The sequence below is a fragment of the Numenius arquata genome, chromosome 9 (assembly GCF_964106895.1).
Source record: "Numenius arquata chromosome 9, bNumArq3.hap1.1, whole genome shotgun sequence".
Lineage (NCBI taxonomy): Eukaryota > Metazoa > Chordata > Aves > Charadriiformes > Scolopacidae > Numenius > Numenius arquata.
In genome coordinates, this window is record NC_133584.1 from 37,249,878 (window position 1) to 37,277,422 (window position 27,545).

A 27,545-nucleotide genomic window follows, 5' to 3' on the forward strand; every position below is an offset into this window, starting at 1 on the left:
AGCCTCTCGATTTTTGTCCGAATTGATACATTAGGCTATAATCAGAGCAGGTCCATATTTGTTTGTTTCTTGAACTAAAAAACCTTTACCTCTCCCCAGAGCTGTTAAAATGAAAACCCCTGGGCTTGCTCAACTTAACATTTAAAAAGTATAATGCAGAATTTCGGATGTTGGTTTAACTAGCCACATTGATGAAAGACTTTTACCCATGTATGTTGCACAGAACATTTAAAGAACATTGCACAGAACATCATCCATGTTGCACACATCCAGTTCATCTTGGCCTTAGGCTTCTCCCTGATTCCCAGCAACTACTTAGCAAAACTTCCCCTGGCTGAACTTCCGGTTCGTGAGTGAATGAGCTGGAATGTTTCGCTCCAGAGCGGAAAATCTGGACAGTGTTCTTCCTTTACCTCTCCCCATACTTGTAACCGAGTCAACAACTAAGAATGATCTAAAGAACAAGCAGCCTTACCTGAGCTGAAAGCAAACCTGAAAAGTAATTTAAGGCTCAAGCATGTCATGGTGTCCGAGAATACACAGCCTTTCTGGGATAACGTTAGAATATATACTGTTTGTCAAAAATAGGCACAGCGTTGTGCAAAGTACGTATCCCGTGTCTTACCTTAATACGATGGGAATCTCTTCTGTTACAGCTCTGTAGAGCCTGATGGTCCCAGGCACTTTCCCACTCACAGACACATCAATGTGCTGGAGAGCTTCATCTGGGAATATGCGAAGGAGGCAGATGAACCAGAGGGCTGGACCAGAGTAACATCAGAGTAACATCGTCTAAATACAACAGCAAATATACGGTTCTTTGCCCATCAGAAGCTCAGAGTATAGCTCTCTACGTGCCTAGCCCTAACCAGGTAGTTGCCGTGTACTACAAGTGGTAAAGAAGTGGAGAGCTTTGAAGTAGGACATGGAGAGGATGAAGGACTGCATAATGGATTTCTACAGTAGCTTGTAAAAGGGAAGTCTGAAAAGAGAAGCATGAAAATGGTTGTAAACTGTTCCATCCCATTCTCTCCTCTCAAGATTTGATGCTTAAGGCCGGTATCCTTTAATGAAACAAAAGTGAGAGTCAAAGAGTAGGTGGTACACGGGAGGGTGGGACTACAGCGGTGAGAGCTCAGAAGGAAAGTTCTGTTTGATGAAGTGGAACAAGTAGTGACTAAAAAAGGCAAAGAACTGCACAAATAATCTTAGGACCAGGAGTTTGGTGGACGAGAGGAACTGATACTGCAAGTGTTGACTGAGGGAAAGATAACAGCAGTCAATATGAAAACTGTAATTCTGGGCTTGGACAGCAGTTCTGGCAGAGAGGGAAGGATACGCCTTGAAGTTTCTGTTAAAACAGACAGACAATGTTTTATGAACTTGATTGACACAAAACTAAGGAATCTGTAGGCACTATACAAGAAATAGTTATTTTTTGAAGAATATGAAGGAGGAGAAGATGATGCCCAGTCACTGTATAATATAAAAGTTATGCTGCTTCTTGATTTGAGTGAAAGGATTTGCTTGTTTCTAGTCTTCACTATCTAGTAGCAAGGTCTGTGACATCCTTATCAAGGAAATTTTGCCATCTTTGACAAAGCTATTTCATCCTCACTTACACCATGCTCCAGCCTGCATGATTTTGATTTTTGTGTGCAAATATCCCGCATTGTAATTTCAACATGAGATCATCTCTGTAACAGTTCTCAGTTGTAAAGTTATCTCCTCCCGTGATTTTTAAAGTATTTTTCTTTAATTATCCAAAGTTTTGAAAAAGGAGGGTCTTAAGAGAGACCTATATGTTGCAGAAAGTAACCACTTACCGAAAAGTTTCCAAGTTTCAGCTTCAGCTGCCTGTTACTAAAAGATCGTGTCACAACAATAATATTGTGAAACCACCTCCCTCTGGCCTAGTCCTTCCTGAAGACCTAGTTTTCTCTCTTTTGAAAACCCTAACTCTATAATTCCATAAAATCTGCCATGAAAAAGGAAAAAGCAAACCCGAAACCTGCCAGGACTGGTAGCACCGATCCTTTCACCACCTCACACGTAGTTGTACTTTTCACTTTTTTTTTTTTTTTTAAATAAAATACCTAAGAACGACATGAAAGACATTGTGGGCATTGATAAATCCCCTTGGGAAATAAACACCCCAGGGCAGTTCTGTCTCTAGTGATAGTTCAGGTGCTTGCCAGACAACAGAAGCTACCAGGCAAACAGCAGAAGCTCCATGGGAGAAGTCGTCGGAAGGTTCAGGTAGCGTGACCTCGGGATTCCCAGGGCGAGGAAGGTGTGGACCCGTGGGCAGGCTGGGAATGCCACAAATCACCCTCTGAAGGATGCTGACCCCGGCAGTTCAAAGAAACTTGCGGTCCTACCTTACACCTGGCTGCTCCCTATCAACACCTCGGCCCTGCGCAGGAGCTTGAGCCGCCGCTGGGTGCCGAGAGGGGTGTTTCGCATCTGTATCAACAGGAGAAAAACTCTGCTTTGCCAGCTCCCAGCAACAGCTCTTAGCAGGCACCTGTGCTGATTGATAACCTCACCGCCAGCTGTTACTTATTTACTACTGGCAGTTTTAAAGCACCTTGTTGTCAGCTGCTGCGTGATGCTGTAGCAAAGGCGATGCTCTTCCAGAGCCCACTATTGGGTCCTGTCAAGCAAACAGCTCGTTCTGAAATACAGCAATAAAAGGAGATCAGAAATAAAACTCTGCTTAATGCGATAGGACTACAGCCATTTGGTTTTCTGTTATTAGATCTGTCATTAAAGAAGTCAGACTGCTGGCACAGACACAGACTTTTTCATGCTTTCCAGTTTTCAATCTGAGCAAATATTTCATTTTTTTTTTCCAGGGTTGTGTGTTGCTCTTGAGGAAAAAAAATAGTTTAATCAGCTTTCTAGATGTTTTTCCTGGGATACCTCCATTTTATGTTCTAGAAGTGTTAGAAACGTAGCTCCATGCAGCCACAGCTCCTGCTCAGAAGTGCTAATTAAAAGCACCTTTGCCTTATAGTCCCTAAGCTGATTACAGGTTTCACCAACAACTGCGTGTGTGTGCTAGCAGCTTCCTAGCGCTGAATGTGCTGATAACCCTTTACCACACAATGCAGTCATGCCTAAATTACATTCTATACAGATCAATTAAGATAACACAAGCTTATTATAGTGGAACTATAAACAGAAAACCAAGTGATGCAATAGATTTTACTAGTTATTTTTATTTAACAAGTAGCAATCGCCAAAAAGTTGCCCATAGTCGAGTAAGGAAAAAATCCAGAAACATTAAACCAACTCAACAGATCCATAGTTTAGTAAGTCGATACCAGATGGCTCATATACTAGGATGACTGCAAATATTTAGAGATTTTTTTACTCACTAGATATACACACCCCATCTAAAACTGATTACAAAAACAGAGAGAGGGGAAAAAGAGATGTATAATCCATCCACCTTAATAGTTTCTGGGAGTTTTGCTTTCAAACACATCCTTAGCCAATCTCACACCATTAGTCACTCTAACTATAAAGACATTGTTTTAGATCCTAATTTATTTTTAAGGATATACTGTTTGAAGAGGACGCCAATTTTGCTGCCATTCTGACGCAACTTAAACAACTTGTTCTTCAATGTGATTTGTCCTCAGTATATCCCCATTTGCCAATGTGAGTCCCCGGGAAGTTATGCCAAGTGTGGTAAAACCTCTTCTTACCTCTGGAAGAGGAAAGAGGGGAGGGATATTGGTGGTCCGTACACTTGAGTGGTATCACCTGTACCACCGATGCCAGTGAAACGAGTTAAAATAGGACCTGTGAGAGGACCTAAACTACTTCTAAAAATTAACTCAGCCAATGTGAATCTCAGGAAGGAATAATACTTTTTTTTTGTTATTTGTTTGGGTTTTTTGCTTTTCAATTTATTTCAGTTTAAACAGATTCCTAATCACATTAAGGTAACCTCTTAGAAAGATCTTTAATCATGCTAATGTGGTTTTGTTAGAGACAGCCTTTAGCCGGGGTGCAGGAGCTCTCTGAGATGGAGAGACAGCAGCTGAGCGAGATTGTTTTCACAAATGAATGGCAAAAATACCCATGCAGGGTAAAAAAAGGTAAGGTTAAGACAACCTGTCCTCCACAAAAAAAAGACTGAGAGAAAACCCAGGAAATTAAAAAATAGAAAGGTAGATTCCTGAGAAGGTGAGTAGGGTACCATTTTGTAGAGGAGACGGTGAGTGGCTGTGCTGAACTCCAGCAGAATGTCAATCAAGCACTGTGCCTTGGAAGATCTTAGCGCTGATCAACTCCAAACTGCCCATGAATCAATGATGCTTCACATTGCTGGGTTTTGTGCCTTTTCTTCTGCGTGTTACTGTCCCTAGGACCTCGGTATCAAGTGCAGGTGTGTTTTCAGTTGGTGGATTTCTTCTGATTAATTAATCATTTGATGAGTTTTCATTATTCCCCGTGTTGGTTTACTAAGGGGATGGCCAGAGCCGGTGTCTTCTCCTGTTGAGGTCTTGGGAAGAAACACACCTTCCTTCCAGCTCTAAGGTGGAGAAGAACCCACACTAAGGTACATAGGTCAGAAGCTGTTTGTGTGAAAGACGCCAGGCTATAAACATGACATAGTATTTCTTTTTTGCTGCCTGTACAACATATGAGTCTTTGCATTTAATTCTAATTTCTCCTGTATTCACTATGTACTGTTATAAAGCAATAGTGAGGATGGATGGACAGCAATCCTGTCCCCCATAATGGGAGACCGAAATTAGGCATTTAATTTCCTGCTGTCTATATTTACCTGTCTGCTACAAATTTTGCAACAACAGCCAATAGATAGGGATTTCTATCAGACCATATAATTTAAGAATAAATTATCTAAGTTGACAGATTGTTTTACCAGAAACATTTTAATTTAGAAAAAAGTTCTTCTAAATTCTTCTAAAAAGTTTTAATTTAGAAAAAATGTTAAATTTTTTGTTGTCAAGTGTTACACATGTGACTAATAAAGACCAACAAGTTGATCCAAGAATTTACAATTTAAATAGCTGAAATTAATCCTAAGAAGATTTATGAGAAAACTGATTTGGAATGTCATATTATATAAATTAATAGTGACAGATTTTTATGGGTAGTACACTTAGGAAATGACTACAAAATAAACTAGGAGGTCGTAATATTCAAAGTTAAGCAATGTAATTCAAACAAATTATTCTGTTATTTACTGGGAACCATATGTTCACATGTCACAACCTATTTCAGTATTTATATTTTAGTCTACAGTACTTGGCAACTTGTTTCTTAATAAAGGGGCTCGTAAGGGCAAGGGTGAAGAGCGATACCATGTTACCAGTGCTCTGCAATAAATAGCTAAATAGTTTCAATTATAAACAGTACAATTTGTAGACAGACCTGAGTACCAATTTCTGTATCAAACATACTTTTCCAACTAAGATGCTGATGAAAATGTCCGTGTCAGAAAACTAAGCAAGGAAAAAACCTCAATAAATTATAGTTTATAGTTTATACACTAAAACCAGCTATATATAGCATATATATATATGCTATAGCACTTGGATACTTGAAAACAAGATCTTAACCTTTTGAGTTACAGGTGCTCAGTATTGCTGAAAATAAGCAGTTTAAATTTCCATGAAAAAATCCTAACTTGGAGCTTTTCCATTAAGAAGTAGGTTTAACATTTTACAGAGCAACTCTGTAAATGCCATTTGTGCCATAAACAGCCTGCCACCCAGATAACGCTGAACTTGTTTTGAAGACAAAAAAATGTGTATAATCTTCAAGTTTACAGCAATTGTACATTCACATCCCTTAAAAAAGCCTCAAAAAGTTAAAACAATGCAATAGAATGGGAACATTTATAAACCATCGTACCTTGATTGTTCCGTAATATTAACTTGAAATCATTATTTTTAGTACCGGGTTTCCATTGCCTTGTGCTGACAGTGCTGTGAGGGGAGCACTGCGTTTGGAAGGTTTGAGTTATGAGCTGCCAATAAGTTACTTGATAGTATATTACTCTCTGTGATGATAATATATCATTTTGATGGACCCTGCAAATATTTCACGGAGGTTGTACATTTATAGACAAACAAGCATTACACAACTTTATGTACAAATATTACTTTGTACCCGCTTAAGAACAAAACCCCAGATTGAAGAGGAACTTAGCATTTAAGGCATTTACATACACTTTTCAAGCATACCTAAAGGATTTAATAAGCGTACCTAAAAGATTTAATGATATGTTCCATTTTCAGCAGATTTTAGCACTTGAATGATGTGTTGTCTCAATTCCTCTGACTCAGGCTCAGTAACTGTTTATGGTTGCAGCCTAGATGTAAGGTAGACAGAGTTTGAAATTCAATTAAAGGTATGGAAATAATATCTTAACTATGCATCTGAGCATAATTACTGAGTTTCAATTGCTTTTGAAAACAGCAGGTGTGAGCTGAACGCGATGGGACATCTTATTCTTTTTACCAAAGAGGCTTAATTAGCAATAAGGTATGGCAATAAGGGCCATGAGCTGTCTGCACGGGCGCCCCGAAGAGAGGAGCCTACGGAGTCCATGCATCCGCACTGGTAGCGTGGCTCCCGCTGCCGACACCAGAGCTAGCTCAGGCACGCTAGCCCACGCGGCACGCACATCTTTTAATTGGACTGTAACATGACCAACCGTGCTTAGAGATTAGAAAATGCCTTTCCACTTCCTCCCAGTGAATAACGATGCATTCGACTTTTAGGCCCAAAGGTCTTCAACAAATAAAGAAAGGCAAAATGACTTTTATTAGGGAAGTACTTTATTGTAAAAACCTGAAGATTTCACAAGATGAACACTTACACGAGTAATACCATTTCCCTGTATTTATAAATATGCAACTTGAGCTTTTTTAGACATTTTATTCATGGCTTAGTTGTTTGTTGAATCCAAAGTAAGCTTGTTTCCTTACAACCATATGGAAGCTCTTGAGTTAGCTCACAGCTGAAAAATGTAGTTTTCCATGGGACATATTGTATGCTGAGTGATTGAATCTAGAAGAAATAAAAAGGCAGAATTATTTAAGATAAAATGCACGAGAAACAGATTATAAGACAACAATGTATTTCAGAGCAATTTCTTGAATAAAACAGTTTGGTGGAGCTGAGAACCCAGACAGAGAAGAAACCTGAAAAAAGAGCAGTCAAATGATAATACCACAAGAACTTATCATTTACTTAAGTTTAAAAAAAGGTGCTGCATTATCTACCTATATGCTTTTTGTTGTGGTCAGCCTTGTGTGCATTAATTGGCAGTCAGTATTAGCAGCAGAAAGCAGATAGGCACAAACCAACTGGATCGCAACATTGAAGTGCCGAAGATTAGACAAAATTTCAGATCTGATTTATTTGATTAAAACAGCAATTTCTAGGAGAGACTGTTCACGCTATTATGTAAACAGTTGCTAAGAAAAGGACTGAGCTTCAAAAGTCTGTATCCTTCCTTTAAAGTACCATATAGAAATACATCTTTTTTTCTGAGTTTTGATGATTCATCATTGAAAATCCATTAGCTGGAGCTTGCATAACCGTACCTCGTGAGCAGGACCTAACAATTAGAAAAGGGGCCATCAGACTGCAAAGGAGAACTGAGAAATTCGTAAAGGGCACAAAGAATTCAGAGTCCTTTTTCATTAGCAGCCGGATACACAATTCCTTTGCCTGCCTGATGGGCTGAGCGTGGCCTGTCCAGCTGCAGGTGGCTCATGAGATGCTGGACCTGGAGTGAGGCAGAACTCCAGGAGACCAGTAAAAGTGTGGGACACGCCACTTGAGTTGCATGCCACTTTAGATCATTACCTTTGTTCACCTGGAATTTATGACTGGAGCACTACTATGTGAAACTTTTGTGTTTAATTTACTGCATGATATTTTTAGTCTTGCACAAACCTCTGATTTCCTCATCTGGTCGCTTTTTTCTGGCCGCGCTTGCTCTTAAAGTCGTCTTTCAGGCCAGAGAAAGGCACAATAAACGATGTTGCCGTCTTGTGCCTCTCTCTCAAATCTTCACAATTTTATCTTATACTTTAAGAAAGTATCAAATAACATTTGCATTTAGATGAGTATTTTTCCCTTATGGCTCGCTTTTCCTTTCTTCTTTAGTGGCATTTTCTTTCAGGTTTTCAGTCATTATGATCTGTTAGCATTAACGGTCAAGAGATTAGGACTTGCTTGTCTAGTCTCATATAACACCAATTCGTGGAGTACGTTATTGCTAGAGTCTGAGTGAGGCACTATCTAGAGGAGTCTGACACAGTGAAGGATGAAAATTTAATATTTCTAGTACGCAAAAGGTCCCTTTTTGGAAAATACCCTCATCTTGTCTGAAGAGGAGAGAGTGTCAGGCTGGAAGCTGTGAATCCTACATGGATTATCGAAAGTTTTTCATTGAGGGTGAGGATGTTGCAATTTTACATCTGATTCCCTGCAAACAGATAAACTTGAGAACTGCGGTGTCCATAATGGAAAAGCAATGTGGTAACAACTCTTAGAAACTTAACAGCAGATTTTAAAAATAAACTTTCTGCAAGTGAAATAGAGACTGCAGAATATTGTCTTTCAGATGTACAATATGTAATTCAAGACAGATTATCAGAGGGTGCCAAATACCATATTTCAGTAGCGCTATGCCAGGTTATACCAGTTAAAAATCTTTCTTACTACAACTAAAATTGAAATACATGCCATTTTAGAAAGCAAATAGCCTGTGGGGGTTTCTTGGTAATATAGTTTGCTCTAAAAGAAACAATCGTACAAAAGAAAAATTTGAAGATCTTTGGATGAAATTTGTTCTTGGTAAAATTACAATGGTGAGGACCATCATCAAGCAGTCTTAGTTGTAAGAGAAAGTCCTCACTATGGAGACAACCTTTCTGAAAACATAACTGTAGCAGTCTGTTCCCTTTTCTTCCCTCCATAACCTCAGTTAAGTGAACTATTTACAGTCAATTTTTGAATACACATTCCAAAATATTTTTTATTAGTTGAAATTTACCGTCTTACCTAATACCCATTTTTCTGATAAACATTTTATTTCCTGGTACTTCTTTCCTGGGTTTTTTCCTATACAGATTTTTGCCTGACGTAAGGCTTTACATATTTTCCCTCCTGACAGCTGTATAAGTTCAATAAGCTTTTTGCAGGGTGGCTGACTGGTAGGAGACACAAACATGACAGGCTGGTCTGAAAAGAGATTCTGCTGGTATTTTCCTGGTGATTGTTGACGCTGAAGTCTGCAGATCTGTATTTGAGGAAACAAGGAAAATAATTAAGCAATGTGTTGCATTTCCACTTAAAGTCAAACTAATCTTTTTCTTCATTAATTCAGAAAAAAAGAATTGTAGTATGTGAGTGTGAACTTTACTTTTCCAGGTGTATTGGAAACTCTTGGGTAAACTATATAAAGAATTTGCCATACTTGAGCAATACAATACCCAAACCAGAGTCGAGACTATTTCGTTATAGGTCGGATGGTTTACCTATAAAACTTATTAGAGCACCTGACAGTATTATTTTTCACCATAATCTTACACTTACATTTATAACACTGGCCATCACACAGAAAGGATTTATTTGCTGCCGCTGTAATGAAAACTCATTCATATGATACATCTTCCTATAGAAAGAACTGTTTTATTAAATTAATATTAAAAGCAAATGTGTACACAGCTAACCATCAAATCAGGAAGTCAAAATTTTGAGGCACCTTCCTTGCCTGATGTCCACAAACAGCAGGTTTTCTTCTATACTTTTAGTAGATAGTAAAGGAACCCAGGGCAGTGAAATACTGACATGCTATAGTGTAGAGAGGATTTTCTTAAACTGCCTTTAAAATTGCAGCTGTGTGTATTATCAGTGCATTTGAGAGGAGGACACAGAAGAACACAGTACATCTCGGTGGCATCGTCAAAGGAAAGCTTCAGCACGGAACGTGCAGAGAAGGGCAATGAAGCTGGTGAGGGGTCTGGAGAACAAGCTTTATGAGGAGCGGCTGAGGGAGCTGGGGGTGTTCAGCCTGGAGAAGAGGAGGCTGAGGGGAGACCTTATCGCTCTTTACAACTACCTGAAAGGAGGGTGTAGAGAGTTGTGGGTCGGCCTCTTCTCCCAAATAACAAATGATAGGACAAGAGGAAACGGCCTCAAGTTGCACCAGGGGAGGTTTAGGATGGATATTAGGAACAATTTTTTCACAGAAAGGGTTGTCAGGCATTGGAACAGGCTGCCCAGGGAAGTGGTAGAGTCACCATCCCTGGAGATATTTAAAAGATGGGTAGATGTGGTGCTGAGGGACATGGTTTAGTGATGGTTTTTGTCAGTGTTAGGTTGATGGTTGAACTCCGTGATCTGAAAGGTCCTTTCCAACCTAGACAACTCTTCTATGATTCTGTCATCTTCACGTTTCCTTTGTCTGGATTAGCACCACCACAGCTTTCCCGACAGGCTGTGCTTGGATTTGCCCGAGCACACTGGGTCCACACACAGGTCATAGAGAGGTTTACGTTCAGAGCTCAGAGAGTAGGCTGAAAGGTTAACTTTGCTTTTTGGCCCACTAATCTGAAAGAAAGGCCAGTAGCCAGTGGCTACAAAGGCAGCTAGCTGACCACACAGGGTCTGGCGGTGGGACGAGAGGGCACAATCTAGCTCTTACCCCTGAATTGACTCAGCTGCCTTTGCAACATCAAAGCCTTCACGGCACTCCAGGGGTGCTCCCAGCCCTTTGAAACCATACACATTTCGCGTAAGCTTTTACAAATAAATAAATAATTCCTCAGCAGAGACCAAGCCTGGGAAAATATCAGACCCCAAAAGCAACTATTTCCACAAATTGTGTATGCATCAGTCGGTAGTTACGGTTACAACTGTATCAGTCCCTGTTATAACAGACAGCACCAATTTTCCTTTCTAATTATAGTTGTTTGCAGGTGGACAGAAAAACAAAATGTTATAAAAACATCTATTTACTCTTTTTGGTAGATTCTAAGTGTTAACCTCATTCTTTCTCTAGCTGTATGAACGGCAGGAAGGCACTTCTTATATGTATACATCTCTCATAAATGTACCATTAATTTAGATTTTTGTTCAAACCTAAGTTTTGAAAGGAAAAAAAAAATCACTCTTGACAGAAGTAAAACTTATGGGCAATGCATGATAAAGAAATAGAGCCTTTCTTCTATATGAAAAAAAACCCACCAAACATTTCACAAACTATTGTCCCTCCTGTGACCAAATTTTCAATCCCCACAAACCAAAACAGCATATATTAAAAAAAAAAAAAAACCACGCTAAACCTTTGCAACTTTGCCTTGAACTTTATGAAAATAGCTCCTGCTGGGTGGGGTGCGGGAAGAAACACAAAATCCCCATAAAAGTTCAAGGGTGTGATCTTTTTATGAAGCTCAGGAGATAGCCATCAGTTCCCACAAAGGTATAGTCTCTGAATGGATACCTGAATTCAAGCAACAGAAAACGAAAAAAAACAAAACCCCTAATTCTTCTTGATGTACTGTTGTACTTGGTTACTGTTACTTGCAAAAATAATAAATACATTTTACTAAATGCAAACAGCAGAAGATAAAATTGCAGGCATAAGTTTGAAGAGAGAGGATTGAATGTTTTATGGTTTTTACCTAGATAAAGAAGAAGTATGATTTCATTTGAAGTTAATAAGAAATTACTCATTTTCACTAAAGAGAAAAGGATCAGAAAGTTGAAGTCTTGCGGATTAGTTCACCACTCTGCAACTATTAAATGACAGAAAAACATAAAATTGATAAGTCAAAATACAGACTTTAAGGCTTGATAATCGACAAATTTAACAAAAAGAGACACATAAAATAGCATATTCATTTAATGTAGTTGGGTGATGTTGCTGGGGAAATATTAAGCGCTAAGATGTTAATATTCATACGATTTCAGTATGCACAAATACACTGGCCAAGTAATGCTTACATTTCCAGTTTCCATTCTATACAAAAACCTCGTGAAGAACGCACTCAAAACTACAACACTGTTCGGAGGGCTTACACTTGCATGGTTATATGCATTTTCAGACAGCCCGTCATTTAGTAAAAAATTTAAAAGAAAAACACATATGTGGAACCCCACGTACATGTAAAGATCAAGGGCTCACACACATCCTTGCAAGTGGAGCACCAGCCTGCTTCTGATAAAGAGGAGCGTGTTGCAGCGTGCAGGCTTCTGAAAGTACAGTTATCCTGCAGCGAGGAATTTGCAGAATCTGCAGGACCCTACAGGGATCAAGGAAGCTTGTGTTAACAATGCAGTATTCCTGCAGGACAAAGAAGAAATGCTTTCTTTTTCATCTTTCTAAATATTGGGTTTAATAGAAGAATAGAAGCGACTAACCAAACAGCAACTCTGTTTTTGTAGGAACAATGTGTGACACATGTTCTGTACTTAAATTGAAAGCTCAGCATTTTAGTTTGATTTATTTGTAATCTATTTTAGCAGTTTGCTGTTATTTTTTAACACATTGAGAGTATAAAAGTTTCAATCTTTATCACTAAAATCTTTAAGAGTTGGAAACAACTTCCTTCAGCAAGCTGTTTCACAAAGAAATAGACCTTCAGCTTTGAAGAATGTTATCCAAATTAAGGATGCAGAGATGCAGGACCCCAACTGGCTCAAGACATCCTACCATACTGTATCTCAACAGCACCAAGAACCTCATTCTGCTTTTTTGCTATAAAATGTATTAGTTATTGCTAGCGATCTTTTTCGTTCTCAGAGCAAAACTCCCCTTGCAACATTCCTGCAAATTACTGACAAATATTGCATCCTTATTTCTGAATGTTTATTGAAACAACACTTTTCCGTTCGTTAGCAATATCACATGGCTAAAATAGAAGCTCCCTTTCTGTCAAAGTGGAGAAGCGTAAGCCTTCAGACAGAAGTGAGAACATACTCTTTGAATGCTTGATAAGGCTACATTAGGACCCCAGCACATACATACAAACTGAGAATACCTACAGGCAACCTTGATATATGTTTGTGTGATGGAAGAAGACTGGTGCGCTGAGCTGGGAGCCAGAAGTGCAGGGAGATAGAGTGGAAAATTTACTCCAGGAAAAAGAAACCTTCAACGTCTGGCCTTGAAAAAATAAAAAGGAAAGTAAAAGAAGGAGAAATGGCATGCAGTCAAGACTGTATTATCTGGAAAATTCTTCAAAACACATTTTTTTCCCCTCCTCTGTATAGTCCTTCATGTAAGTGTTTCCTGGCCAAGATGAGGGTGAAAGGAAGAACGCTAGAATACAGACAATTTAGCTGATATTGTTTCTTTCCTCTGCGTGTTGGCAGACAACCTTGCTTCTCTCAAATCCCATAGACTGATAAGAAAAATTAATTTCACCAATTTATTCTCTGAAAGTCTGAGTCCCGGTGGGAATACTGTATGAAAATGTTTGGCAAATAAATCTACTGTTTGGCAGATATTCAAAATTATACTGGAAGATGTTTGAACCATTTTTTCCGGCATAGCAAATTTTTGCAGGAAAAAAGATAACAAAATCACTTATTTTTAGTTTAATTTCCTTGTTTTCCAGAGGTAGAACTATTTTTAAATACTATGTAATATCAACATTATCAACTATAGATTAATAAAAAACAAGTTAGGGTAAAACAATAAGTCTTCTCCCTTTTGAGGAGAAGTATGACTTCTAAATCAAGGAGCTGTACTTCCAATATACATCACTTTTAAAAACACTCTGCTAAGATTGTAAGATTTGGTCACTTTACTATAACTGTTTATAACTTCCAAAAGATTCTGAATTAAATATATTTGCATTTGGTTTCAACATAAAATAGTTCTTTTTGAAATTAAAAAATAATTTCATTACAGGTTAGCTAATGAAGGAAGAATTGGAAATTTAAACCTTGCTTCAGAAATACCTCAAGAACTTGTCCGTCCTTGGTTTTGTCTTATTTCAAGAGAATTAAACTCAAATGACTACCAGGCAGGGACAAGACTGCAAATTGCAATTGAAAATTTGTGTCAAAATTCTGCAAATAATTACCGATTATAACTGGGAGGTGCTTTCCTCACCCGAGCATCAATAGAGCAGCACCGTGCCATGCATCTCTCCAAAGCCGTGCACAGTGTGGCACGTTCGACTCTGTGCCCCGCGTCACTGGTATACCGTGAGGGTTACACCTGCTACAAGTGACAAGCCCCCGAGGATCACAGCAAAATTCAAAGACAGACGTTCTCCACCTCCGTACATAATCTAGTCCAATGCTTATCTTCTCTTGTAGTTAGAAAGCTTTTCTTAATAATTTAACCTAAATGGCCTCTGCTGCATTTTGAGCCCATTACTTCTTGTCCTAGAGCCAAGGGACACGGAGAAGAATTTATTCTTTTCCTATTTGCAACAACCTTTTAAATATTTGAAGACTGTTATCATGTCTCCCCTCAGTCTTCTCTTCTCTAGACTAAACAAACACAGTTCTTTCAGTCTTTGCTCATGGGTCATATTTTGTAGACCTCTGATCATTTTGTTTTTCTCCCCTGGATTCTCTCCAATGGATCCACATCTTTCCTGAAGTGCGGTGCCCAAAGTTGGACACAGTACTCAGCTCAGGCCCTACCCCTGCTCTGCACACGCCAAATCATTCATCTCTCTTACGTATAGCATTCCTGTTAACACATCCTAGGATGCCTGCTTCTTTTATCGGCGTATGACGTTGGTGACATATATTGCTTTGGATCCCGTAAAATACTCAGTTGCTCTTTTGGCAGAAATATCGCATTGTCAATCATCTTGTGTTTCTGCAGGTAATTATTTCATCCCTGCTTTTCACTTGTCCTTACTGAACTTCATCGTACCTATTTCTGACCATTCATTATACCTCCCAAGGTCATTTTAATTCCATTCTATTGTGGTTTAACCCTGGTAGGCAGCTAAGCACCACACAGCTGCTTGCTCCTCCCCTACCTCAGTGGGATGGGGGGCGAGAATCAGAAGGGTGAAAGTGAGAAAACTCATGGATTGAGACGAAGACAGTTTAGTAATTAAAAAATGGACAGAGTCAATCTACAGTTCTACTACCTTAGTTCATGATTATTCAGATTTTCTAGCCTGGATAGCTGTCGCGGATGGAGTGATTAACTTCACTACTTAGAGTGAAGCAGTGAAATATTTATTAAGGTGAAACAGCAACTTAACAAAATCAGTAGTAAGTGCGATAAAACCAGTAGTGAATGCGACAGTGTTTTACGAGATTGGATGCCAAGGTACACTCTGTTATTTACTGCATAGAGGACAGGGTCAGACAAGCTGTCAGGGAGACCCTCCCGTTGAGTCACGAGGTTCAGAAAGGACCCCCCTTGCTTTCTAAACTCCTTCTCAGAGAGGAGTCTAAGTGTGGCTGGATCCAATCCTAGTCCCAGACTTGGTCAACGGTTTATGGCTAAAGGATTATATATGCACAATCGACCCTTTACATTACTTAGCTAAGATTTCAAAGCTTAGCATGCTATTAGTCACTTACCGAGAATCTGTTGCGGCAAGGAATCTCTCAGCCTCGAGGAGCAGAACCTTAAGCGAGCGTCCTCACAAAAGGGGAGATCCTGGCGTGTAGCCGCTGCCATGCAGGAGAGCTCCAAGGGCTCTTGGGCTGTCCGCTATTTATAGAGTAAGATAATTGACCTATAGCCATATTCTCATGGGAACAAAATTTCTAGGTCCCCACTCCAGACAGTATTTTGACTATGTTGCCAGCCATCCCCCAAAGTCCAGGTGCAAGTTATCACAAGTGATGTTGTGATGGCCATGGTGGCCAAGGCCCGAGCAGGAGCCCGGAGGGGAGGGGGGGAAGCAAAACATGGAGAGCACACCGCCACAGTAGCTTAGCAAAATCCTAGACAAAAAATGCAGTATGTGGATGGGGTAGTTGTACGTTTCATGCCAGTGATTCCAGCCTGTGCTGGTGTGGTGGCCTCATCAGCTGTATGACAAAGCGCTGATCTGAGGATATTCGCATCCTCTGTGCAGCAGATCCAAGTGAGCCATATTGAATCCGCTGCTTTGTACCCGGTACTATTGGAGGGACTCTCCATCTAACTCAGTTTTTAAATGCATGCAAGTCCACGTGTCTCAGAAACGCAAAGGAAGAAATGTAAAATCAGAAAGTCTTTTCCCTTAACTCAGCTGACACTTGAACAAATGCAGTTGAGCCAACAAACAAACCAAGACAATCTCAGCCTCCAAATAATTTGCTTTAGACAATCAGCCATGACTTTAAAAGGTATGCAGTATATACATGGACATGTTTCTCCTCACAGCTGACAAAGATCTGTTCTAGCTGGATATATCCTCACAAGACCTTCAGCAAAAAAAAGATAATTACATTCTTAGTGGTTTAGTTCAAGCTGGGAGCGGACTTTTGAAAGTAATCTCTTGGTCATTCCTATTGAGTGTACTTTTGGTTCCCACTGTGGAGCAGCCGGCAAGGGCACAGACTGTTCTCCTTTTGGATGCAATGCAGTCGGAAGATGTGCTGGGTTCAGGGAGGAGGCTGAAACGAGCCCAGAGGCCTGAACCACGTGTGGTGCACCAGGTGCTCCCGGCACTAGCTCACCCACCCTTTCCATTCGTCTGCATTACTGGCTTGTAGACGCAGGCACAAGTGAGCATTGAGTCGCCTCCGGCAGATGTAATGGGGTAGTGATATAGGTATGGGATGCTTCTTTTAAACTGAATTACCTGGACAAAAATAATGACCTCAACTAAATTTAGCCTATTTTTTAAATAACTATTGCAACTTGCCCTTATCGTTATTTCGTAGTTCATTCTTACACGGCAACAGGAAGGAGACACACTAGTTGCATTGGCATCTATCCCCTCATACTGCAATCACCCATATTTTATATACAGCATCTTCTAGGCTTACTGAACTCTCTCAACCCACATATGGCCAATTGTTTGTTGGTTGTTTTTTTTTAAACAGACTAGTACCTATTGCATGAGACCATACATAATCTATGAATAGGTCATTAATTTCAGTGGAATAGCTTAAGGAATGAAGTATTAATGAAGTAAATAGCAATGTTTAATCATATGGGTGTAAACACACCTGCATTTACACAGACTGAAAGAATACATTTCCAGCTAAGTGTATGTCACCAATGAAAGGCCACACTGAAACAGAAATTCCATGAGCTAATAACGTGCTGCAGTTCATAGAAAACAACTTGATATTCCTCATGGTTAAATACTACACTTAATGAAGACACAAGGCATGGAAGCCTAGTATTTACATAAAATGCATTAAAAATTATAAGCTCATTTCAACTACCTTAGACTTTTGAGATATTGAATCATTTCAGACAGTTCAATTTTCTTTTTAATGAACACAGGATATTGTGCAGCGAGCTTCAAGAATGATATTTGTTTTGCTGGCTTAGGGACGTAGGGAATCCTTCCATTCGCCTTTAACAGTAAATGATAAATCCAGTGCTGTCAACAGATTCGCTATACCTGGCAAAGTGCAGATGAATAATGCTTTGATAAATAAAAGAGTCTTCTAATCCAGTAATAACAAAGTGAGTGATCTTGTTGAAAGGAAAAGCCTGGCAAATGTGAAGGGTTACACAGATGCTCCCAAAAGGCTCATTCCCCAAACAGTTGTATTAACCCACAATAAAAGTAATCTTAACATTAAAAATAATTGCTAGTTTTATCTTTAAAATATGAATATGTGAGTCCTTTTGCTCTACCTCAACAGACTGATATGATTTAAGTGAAGGCAGAGTACATTCTTCTCTCTACTCTTTAGCTTTAGCTGAATGCCATTGCAACGCCCAGCAGTAACTCAGTGTGTGCCAAACATGAATATTTTTAAGCGTCATTTGAGTTTTAAAGGCTACAGTAAGTGATGGGAACACAATCGTCTTGGGAATCTACAAATAACTTTAAAAAAGCTCATAAATCTGGCTTTCATGGTTTGGTTTTCAACAGCTTTATAAAATATGTCAAAGCTTGAACACAGTGAGTTCGTTTTCCTTCAAATTTCTTAGGATTGACTTTTCTCAATCTTTTTTTGATATACTGCAGAGAGTCAAATAAAATGGACCTGGCTTTAAAAAAACAGGCATCGGCAAATTACTTTTTAAAAAGATCGCTTTGTTCTTTTAATACTTTTTTTTTTTAGTATTGAAAGAGGAAACACGTACCCTCTAAGTAGGGCAGTCTGAAGTATTCCCTCATCAACAAAAACATAAAATGCTTCTGTTCAGCACCCAATGTATTACAACATAACAGACCACATATTAATGAAAAAAGTGATGTCTTCTTCTTAAATTGTTTAAAAAAGATGCACGGTAATGACTGAGCACAGCAGAAACCCAGAGAGTTGCATTCAGAAGTTATGTGCAAACCTCTGTACTTACAGCAAAACACACGCATGACAATGATCATTAGCGGGGAACGCTTGGTTTTTAAAATATGAACTAAAGATTCAGTTGAAAGCACATCAATGTTCAAGAGGGAAAAGTCTTTAAAACTGTCAGAGAACTACTGAAATAAACCCACTCAAAGAGATCACCTGGCATCACGCAACTGGATGCCACTGCTGTGGAACGCCGCCAACTGCAAAACCGGACCAGGTTCAGGTTGCTTTCAGCAACTCCTGATAGAACCACTATCACCATCACTTCTGGTCTACGATTTCCCTGATTAGTACTCCTTGGCAGCAAGACTTCTTTACGTGTAATAACATCTCTTCTTCACTTAATCTATGTCACAAATTGGAAGAAAAGATCCCCTAGGAAGTATGGAAAGCAAAGACATTTAATCATCCATCACTAAGAGTGGCAAGTGCAGCTGCTAGCACACGCAGGAAAAAAAAAGGGTTTAAATACTTGACCAGGTGCTTTTTGTCAATCACATTTTAAAGTGTTGTCATTTACTCAAGAAAAGTTTCTTCAAGAGCATCGCTTTCTTCATAGGTGCTAAACAAAGGACACAACATTTTCGATTTGAAGATTCTTTTCATGAACTCTTGTAGTTTGTAGCATAACAATAATATAAGATTACAGAAGAAAGAACTATATTGTGACAGCAAGCTGGGATGCTCTCCTGTATAGCTGAGGGAGAACGATTTATGTTGTGAATACAGAGCAATTTTAAAGCTATGAAAGCTGGTAGGGTAAAGGCATAGTACCTGGCACCAAATTTATTCTCTTTGTTCTTCTTCTTTCTTTCTTCCTTTTTTTTTAAAAAAAAAAAAAAAAACAACCCAAAACATAGAATTTTTCAAGGTAATGGAAAGCCTTTAAAAAGGGTTTATTTTAACAGAGTGAAAAAATAATTCACAAACCACAGTGATAAGTTGTGCATGGTACCAAATGACACCATTCTAAAAATAACTGATTCCAGTATCTGCTTTGTGGAGTTGACGCTTATCAGCCCGTGAGCTGATAGACCAAACACTTTTGCTTTCTTCTCAAGAGTCTATAGGAGGCAAAGTAGACACTGTTTCAGTAACCTTATCAAATGGTGGAGGAAAAGAAAAGTCTAGCGTTGGATTTCAGTTGGTGCTGCAAGTAAGATGAAGCCATTTTAGAACATAAGACTCATTTAGAATATAATCTTACTCCTGATTAGGATTTCAAATGCATTTGGGATTTCAACGTGATAACTTTTTGACTTTTCTTCATTTCTATCACTTACTTCTAGTTTAAATTTTTTAATTTTACAAAGATAACAGAGCAATATTCATTTGACTTATCTGATATTTGCAGGAAATATCTTAATGAGGATGAAATAAAAGTGTGACTCTACAGATAAAGCTAATAAAGTGCAAATATAAAGTGGCAGGAAGATTCACTGAAAAGTGAATCGCTGATTCACAGAAAAGTCCAATTCTGTTTCTTTCAAATGTAATGGTGATCTTTTTAAAAACTTCTTTTAAAAAGAAATATTGTTATAAATTACATATGGAATTTGGTTTTGTTTTAAATTTGAGCTCACCAGCTATGACACGGTTAAATAGAGAGAACTAGGCAGACTTATTATGGTAGTGGACTTTCAGTGACTTCTCATGCTAGCTGGGCAAAGTTTGTAGGGTCAAACTGCTGACCCTGTCCTCCTTTCCGAGTTCTTTTCCTATATTCTACCACTCTTCATCTAAGAATGATGCAGGACAGAGAGGCTACTACTTTTTACCCTATCTGGATTTTATCTGAAGTGCTTTAGTGAGAGCAGAAAGCCTTTTCAAGAGGTTGTCACTGCACAGGCAAGGAGTTGCAATTTGAAAACCAAAGGATACTCAGCGAGTACTGTATATTAAAATATGAGCAACTGGGTATTTGAGCTTAAATGCAGGACAAGTATGCTGAAGCATAGAAACAGTTGAGGTCTTTAAGCAAAATTACTAGTTATTTTCTAGCCAAACAACTGGATAGCTTAGATAAAATACAAATGCTGAATAACTCCTCTCCTAAACACTAGCTTTCCAGTAAAAGTCTGTAAATAAGTATGTACCATCTCTGGCTCCGTCCCAATCCAGAATTTCCACTAAAATCAGTGGGATTAAGGTGGGCATATCAGGAATACAACTTTAGCCCTATAACAATACAAACTACCATGATGTAACAGAAGGTACTATTTGTATGCATACATCCTATACTAAAGTATATACACTACCCAGAGGATGGGGGGAAAGAATCTAATCTAGTTAGTCCTGCATAAGGGCAAAGGCTTAAAAATGTCCTGAACACTCACTAGTTCATATGTCTGGTTTTATTTTAAAAATTATATTAACTTTAAAATTTAGGAGCTGGCATGACAGTTCTAATGCAACCCATGGAATTTTTTCTCAAAATGCTATTATTGATTAAAGTGCTAATGCACTGATCCTTACGCTATGGGTCAGTACTGGGAGGGCCACAAAGCCATCATTGCTCAGTCCATTGGTGGAGGAAAGGAGAACTTACTGCACAACACTGGAGTACTCTTGGGGTTAAACAGAGGAAGAGTAATGATGGGATTTGGAGGGAATTCAATCAAATCCTTCTCATTCAAAGAAAGCCAGTGTCATGCAGACCTTTGAAGGAGGGGAAAAGCTAAGCCTTCTACAGAGAAGATACACCCACAAACTCCCAAGTGCCTTTTAAAGATTTCACAGCTAACTACATGGCATTGTCATGCTCTGCTCTGCTGTATAACAGCTATTATTACAAACAAACACGACAATTAGAAAATAAATAAAGCCATACTAAACTTAAAACAGTAGTTTTATCAATTATCATCTTATCACAGATGATTATTTCTACAGCTTGCAGTAAAGCTGAAATCAGCTATGAGATGACTAGGAGGAGGAAAAAATCAGAATATTTTGATTAAGCAAGCCTTACGTTATTTCATAAATGTAATACATCGGGTTTCTTTTGCTCATTAAATGCTGAATATATTCACTCAGACAGTCTGATTGTGCCAACATGATCTACTCACAAAGCGTGCACATCAGTGTGACAGCTAAAAAGCAACAGAGAGCTTTGCACATTATCTAAAACTAAATCTGTATGTAATTTCCTTCCCTTTGTTAATTGAAGATTAAAACTAAATCAAGGGGAAGCCTTCTATGAGACTACTTCCAACAACAGATGACTCAACTAGCACCTGAGAATTTGTTGTGCTTGTGTACTGAGGTTCTGAACTTCCTGTTTCAATAAAATACCAAACAAGTTGTGTTTCCTTTACAAATAAGCTATTACATCAAGCCCTGTTCCTATAATTTCAGTTTTTGTCTGCATTCCAACATTTTCTTTGGCAAATGTAGAAACATTCTAATTAAAGAGAAGAGAAAAACAACCATCATTCATCATGGCAAGAATGAATGCTCAAGAGAACATCCTTACTGGTTACTTTGTTCATTCAGTTTAATTTGGCTTTTGAAGTGCACTTAATTATGGTATGCAGTTCTCTGAGATGAAACACAGGTAACAGGGTTTCCACTAATAGTGTCTCATGAAAGCTATTAAAGGTAATAATCAATTCCCCTAATGCCATACAAACATAATACCATCTGTGTGAAGTGATTCAAAAACATTTTTAGAACACCAGAATACTTGAAATACACTACTCTGTACAGCAAAATTCCCCTAGTATTGTAAGTTGCTAGATCCTTTAACATATCATTTGAAAATCTTTTTTTTTTAAACAAAAATGACCCTGTGCTTTCCTCAGCATGATCTATGAGATCAGAGTAATAAGAATCCTTTACAATGCCCTCTTTCCTTAAAGAGGAAATTTTTGTTAATGTTTAGATTCTAGATGAAAGACCGCTGTCTAGTTCATTTGCAATTACCATGAGAAAGACAACTTCCCAGGGAAAGTTAAACCGGACCTGCAAACACAACATAACATAATTGTCTGGTTAAGTACAATACAACCTATATATTACAACATACGTGGTTTTTTTCCTAAACTTATTTAGCTGGGAATCAGAGGAGCTGATTCGCCAAGGCAGAAGTTCAAACTTCATATGACATCATAAGAGAAGTTATAATTAATCAGACAAATGCCATTTTGGATAAGTAAAGTATTGCTAAAAGGTGTCCACGTGCATATTGTATCTTTGCGGAGAGCACTGCTGCTTTTGCTTATAAACCAAAGGAAATTTCTCAGGTAAATGCAGTTAAAACCCCAGTTGGCTGCTCAGGGACTATGTTCTAGACAAATCTGGAATGCAGTAGAAGAAACATGCACTGTAAATGGTTGAAGCCAGTAGAGGATGCTGAAGACTTTTGACAATAGAAATAGCCACTACCATGTCTGCAACATCCTCCAAAGACAACATGAAAATAGAACTAGTCCAGTTAATCCTAAAAAAATACTAAATTTGAGAAATGATCTCATCAACCTCCAGAAAAAAACAGGAAAACCCAAGAAAACACATTGTCTGATGGCATGTCAGATGAACGAATGTATCTCCATGCCTCTCCTACATAAGTAAGCAGCAACCAGCCCAATCCACACAGCACGGAGAATATGAGGGGATCACACTACTGCTTCAAGAAGGCACATATTTTGTTTTACAAGCGTGTGCTGAGCTGCACCAAAAACTCAATGGGATGGGACAAACAGAGCTTTCTATTATTTATGCTATTCCTATTTTATAGTTTTTCTTCTAACCCACAATCAACTCAATTATATAATTTCACATGACGAAGTTTTGTACAAAACTTCTCAATCAGCATCATTGTTGTTTACCTCCTTCATGTTAGACTAAACCCAGAATTTCAATAATACTACTCAATAAAACCTGTGGAGTTTGACCTTAATTTGTGATGAAACTGCAGCTCTTTTGAACATTTAAAACTTACCTTGATTCAGGCAGGAGTCTCTGAAGCTACGCAAAACTTCTAGTAGACCATTAAAGTTTTAGGAACGAGTTTTTCAATTTTAACACTAGTGAGGACCCTTTTAAGCTGATTCTTAAATGCTTATTTCTTTTGATTCTAGGAAATTAGTATTAAACAGAATTTTTACACTTTTTCTCTGTATTGTCCAAAACTTATTAGTTAACTGTTACTGTTAAAACAGCCAACAAAATTCCACCCTGTTCAGACTATCCCTAAAACTCCCCTTCTTTGGGCAAAGTTACTCCCGTTAAACTTCTCTCTCTACAATAGCTTTAAAAATAGTCATGCCATGCAGCAAAGACTACTGAAGGTCGGCAGAATCAGGGTGCCCGGAATCAGCTTCACAGGTAAAAGTCCCTCATGTCAACTCTTGTCAGAGTCTTCCACTTGAAATGAAGTTAATAAAGCCTCTGGGCCACAAATAAATCTGGTAAAACAGAATATGGGTAACGTGTGACCTTTCAACCAGATCGGGAAAAAAAAGGATGGAAATATTCTTCTGTAGATCAAAAGGTCCCTGGGGCAGACACTATCTTTTGGTTTGGATTTGTACAATCTGTTAAGATGCAAAGTTAGGTTTTATGTTCAGTAGAAAATAATGAAGAAATACTATCTTCATAATAGTAATATACTGACTAGCAAAGTAAGGCCCTTTTTTGATTGCAGCCTCTGGGACCAACTTTAGGCAAATATTAAATAACAGCGTTTTTAAAAATTATGAATTTAGATGATCTTTTAAATAGTTCTGATAAATAACAATACACAAAACATAAATCATTGTAAGAAAAACAAGACAATGGAACTTCTTGTCTTTGAAAAATCATCCAAAGTCTACAACAGAATCTCATCAACACATAATAAATCACAAAATAGTAAGAACAAGAACAGAATTATGTCCATATATACATATATATACTCACAAGCACAATAAATCAAAACGAATGCAAAATAAATCAGCTGCAGTTGGAATTTGGTTCTGCAACTATCTGATGAATAAATTTTAAAATTGATTGTTTTTTTCATTTGGTTGGAGCAAAGGTATGTGAGTTAGAATCAAAGGAGCCTATTACAAGTTTTGTATCAATGAAACTAAGACGAGCAGGACAGAATCTGGCACAAGTTCGAGAAGTATTTTCTTCATATTAGCTGTGAGATACTTCAGCCTTGATTTTGGAGGACAGAATGCAGCAGCTAAGACCGTACCTTAGACACAATTATGGAAGAGTCTGAGAAGAGGAGCTGTACCAGCTAAAATGTACAGGAATGAAATGCTCTCAGGAAATGAATGGGAATCTGAGAATTACATTCAGAAAAATATCTTATCAGGTCTGTAGGCCATGATCCTACACTGTATAGACCTTGTCATAGATTTTAGTGTCATATGGTTTTGCAAGAACATAAGTAGAGTTGCAGTGCATCCTTTTGCTTATGACTAAATGAAGGAACAGAGCAAGGAGTTTGTTAAAAATAAGGGAACTTTAATTAAATGACTAAGATTCATTTTTGCTGGAACCATTGCATGACACTGTGTTTTGAGGGAGTCAGATTTGTAACTAATTTTATTGCCTGGATATAGTGTACTATAATTATGATAAACAAAAGTCAACAAGAGCATCTCAACAGCTGTCTCCACTTAAACTGGTAGACTAGAAATTTTCCTTTTCCAACATAAAGACAGCTTTAAACAGACCCCACAAAGTTCCACCATATTGTAGCTTCTTCAGCTATTCCATTTAGAACTATTGGTAAATACATGTTAGTCTTGGTATTAAAATAATCATGATATATGTCTGTGTCTTATTATTATGGTAAGAGCACATAATTCAACACATTTTCCCTCTTACAAAACAACGTTACTTGATATACATATTTTACTGCGCTACATAGAAGTAGTTCTTTACAATGTCACCATTTAAATAAACGGAATGTATTTTGAACTGACAGCATTTTAGCTGTTACAGATAAACACTGCATATAAGCTTGATTTACTGTTATGCAATAAAACATACATATACAATTTTCTTCTACCATAACAAGTGGGGGGATCAAGTGAGACAAAGCAGGATTTCTGAAGCTTTAGCTATATAGCCCCTGTGGGGCTCCAGTGGCTTAACCAGCAAAAAAATCATTCATATGCAGGAGCCAGGAGGTTTTCTAGCACATACTGGTCTCACGAAACACTTATTCTTCCACCTTGTTCATATAAGGAAGATGGAACACCAGAACACTAATTCTTCTGTGACTACCATCCATCCATGCAATTTAACTTTCACTCACGGTGAACGTTACATATGTGCAGAGAGACCTTTTTTACTGAAGGATAAAAGTATTTAGATGGCAGTGACTGAAAACAACCATGATTTTCTAGGCATTAGGATAAGATATATTACTTACCCTAGGGAAAAAAAAAATATAAAAGCTAAAAGCTGATTATTATTAGCATCAAGCACTGTTGCAAAGTGTACGTGACCATCTGCCAGCAAGCTTGTAATGAATCATACAGGCAAACACAATCACAGCGTAGCACCACCAGAAAAGAAGAAAGGACAAAGGCACATAAACTTAACCAGGCTTTTGCTACTGTGGAAAAGAAGACCAAAATAAAACTTTGATTGTGTTTTTATATGATAACGCAGCTTCCCCAGATGCTGATTTTCTAGAAGTGAGAGGTTACAGTTCAGACAATAACGTAAAAGTAGAATGTGTTACAATTGCAGCAAGCCAGAAATCTACCAAAATTATATCAACAGAACACTATAAACCACTATTTCTTCCTAGCGATGAATATTGGCTGCAAAGATGACTGGGCCTGCCTCTGTTCTTCTTAATATCTATACATTAATTTCAGCTTCCTTACTCCAGGTTTCGCTTGTTCTTCTGGTGCCTTGTTATCACAGCATTTCCCATATAAGTTTATGGAAACAGCCTAGTGTTTCTTCTCGTTTAGGGATCGTCTCCTCCCAAGAAACTTTGAACAAAACCCAGAAGCAAACAAACAAAACTGCAGTTTTGGTTTATGAAATGTATTCTATGTTTATATGCAGAGCAAATTCTGGGCTGGAATCAGCCATCCTGTCAACACTTAGAGCCTTCGTTTAGCAAAAAAATTTACATTCACTCATTTTTCATCTCCACGTTAGTCCAAACCAGTCGAATGCAGAGAGGAGACTGGTGGCATACATTAAGATTATAAGCAAAGTAACCGATTGACAGTTTTTGTGACCAAAGTGTAGCAAGGCATCGGGATCCTATTAGTGAGATCTATGAGTCCATCAGGCTGTAAGCAAGGACTACAAAGTGGTAAAAAGGAACTACAGACCCTGATTTTTATCCTGGAGAATTAGCTATGTAGCTAAAACAGAGCTCTTTTTAGCAGCTAGTTGGGGTGTCACAAGCTATTTGTAAATCATGACAGGACACGATCATGTGCTCAGGTGCATAAATCAAGTACATCAGCCAGCAAAGCCATCCAGGTAGGCGGGCATCCTTCCCAGAATGGGCTCCTGAGCAACAGTCAGATGTTGTCCAACAGGTTTCTGAAACTGTTTCGTCTTGGCTGTTTCGTCTGAATATGCTACGTATGCCTGAATATGCTACGTATGTCTTAAAAAAATCTTTTGGATAAAACTGACCTTTTGACTCAGAATGCCTTTGTAAACTAACATTTAAAGGACAGAGTCCACAAAAAAACTACACCATGTCTTCCTCCTTCCAGTTTGAGCCAATTTCCCTGGTATGGAAGCAGGATGTACTTCAAGTTCTCATGTCTTCACTGGTAATAAAGGATAAAATTAGTGCCAGGCTCAACAATCTGTCTTTATTAAATAAAAATAGTCATTTGCATTCTCATCCTGAATATATAAAAGTTCCTTTCTTTCTTGTCTGTAGCAATGTATCAAATGAATATAGGGAATATTCCGAGTTTCACAGATGTAACACGGGCAAACTAACAGCAGTAGAATATTAGACAGAGAGGCAACGTGTGACTTGCAGAAAGAGATGGCCTGGTAGCACCTTCTTTGACCTAGTATTCAAAGTGAGACAATGGCAGGTATGTGGTTTCTGCCATCCCTAGTAACATAGTTGATACTGAAAA

The 27,545-nt window shown here is 38.3% G+C and overlaps 1 protein-coding gene across 1 annotated transcript in view; it reads right to left on the reverse strand.

Moving 5' to 3' along the window:
• Positions 1 to 6,816: 6,816 nt before the first annotated feature.
• Positions 6,817 to 27,545, reverse strand: part of MCPH1 (microcephalin 1) — a 130,466-nt gene continuing 109,737 nt past the window's right edge. Inside the window, exons 13-14 of the mRNA XM_074154087.1 lie at positions 9,067 to 9,304; positions 6,817 to 7,059 (exon numbers count right to left, since the gene is read on the reverse strand). Of these exons, the coding sequence (XP_074010188.1) occupies positions 7,004 to 7,059; positions 9,067 to 9,304 (294 nt within the window). The 3' untranslated portion in view covers positions 6,817 to 7,003. The remainder of the gene's footprint in view (positions 7,060 to 9,066; positions 9,305 to 27,545) is intronic.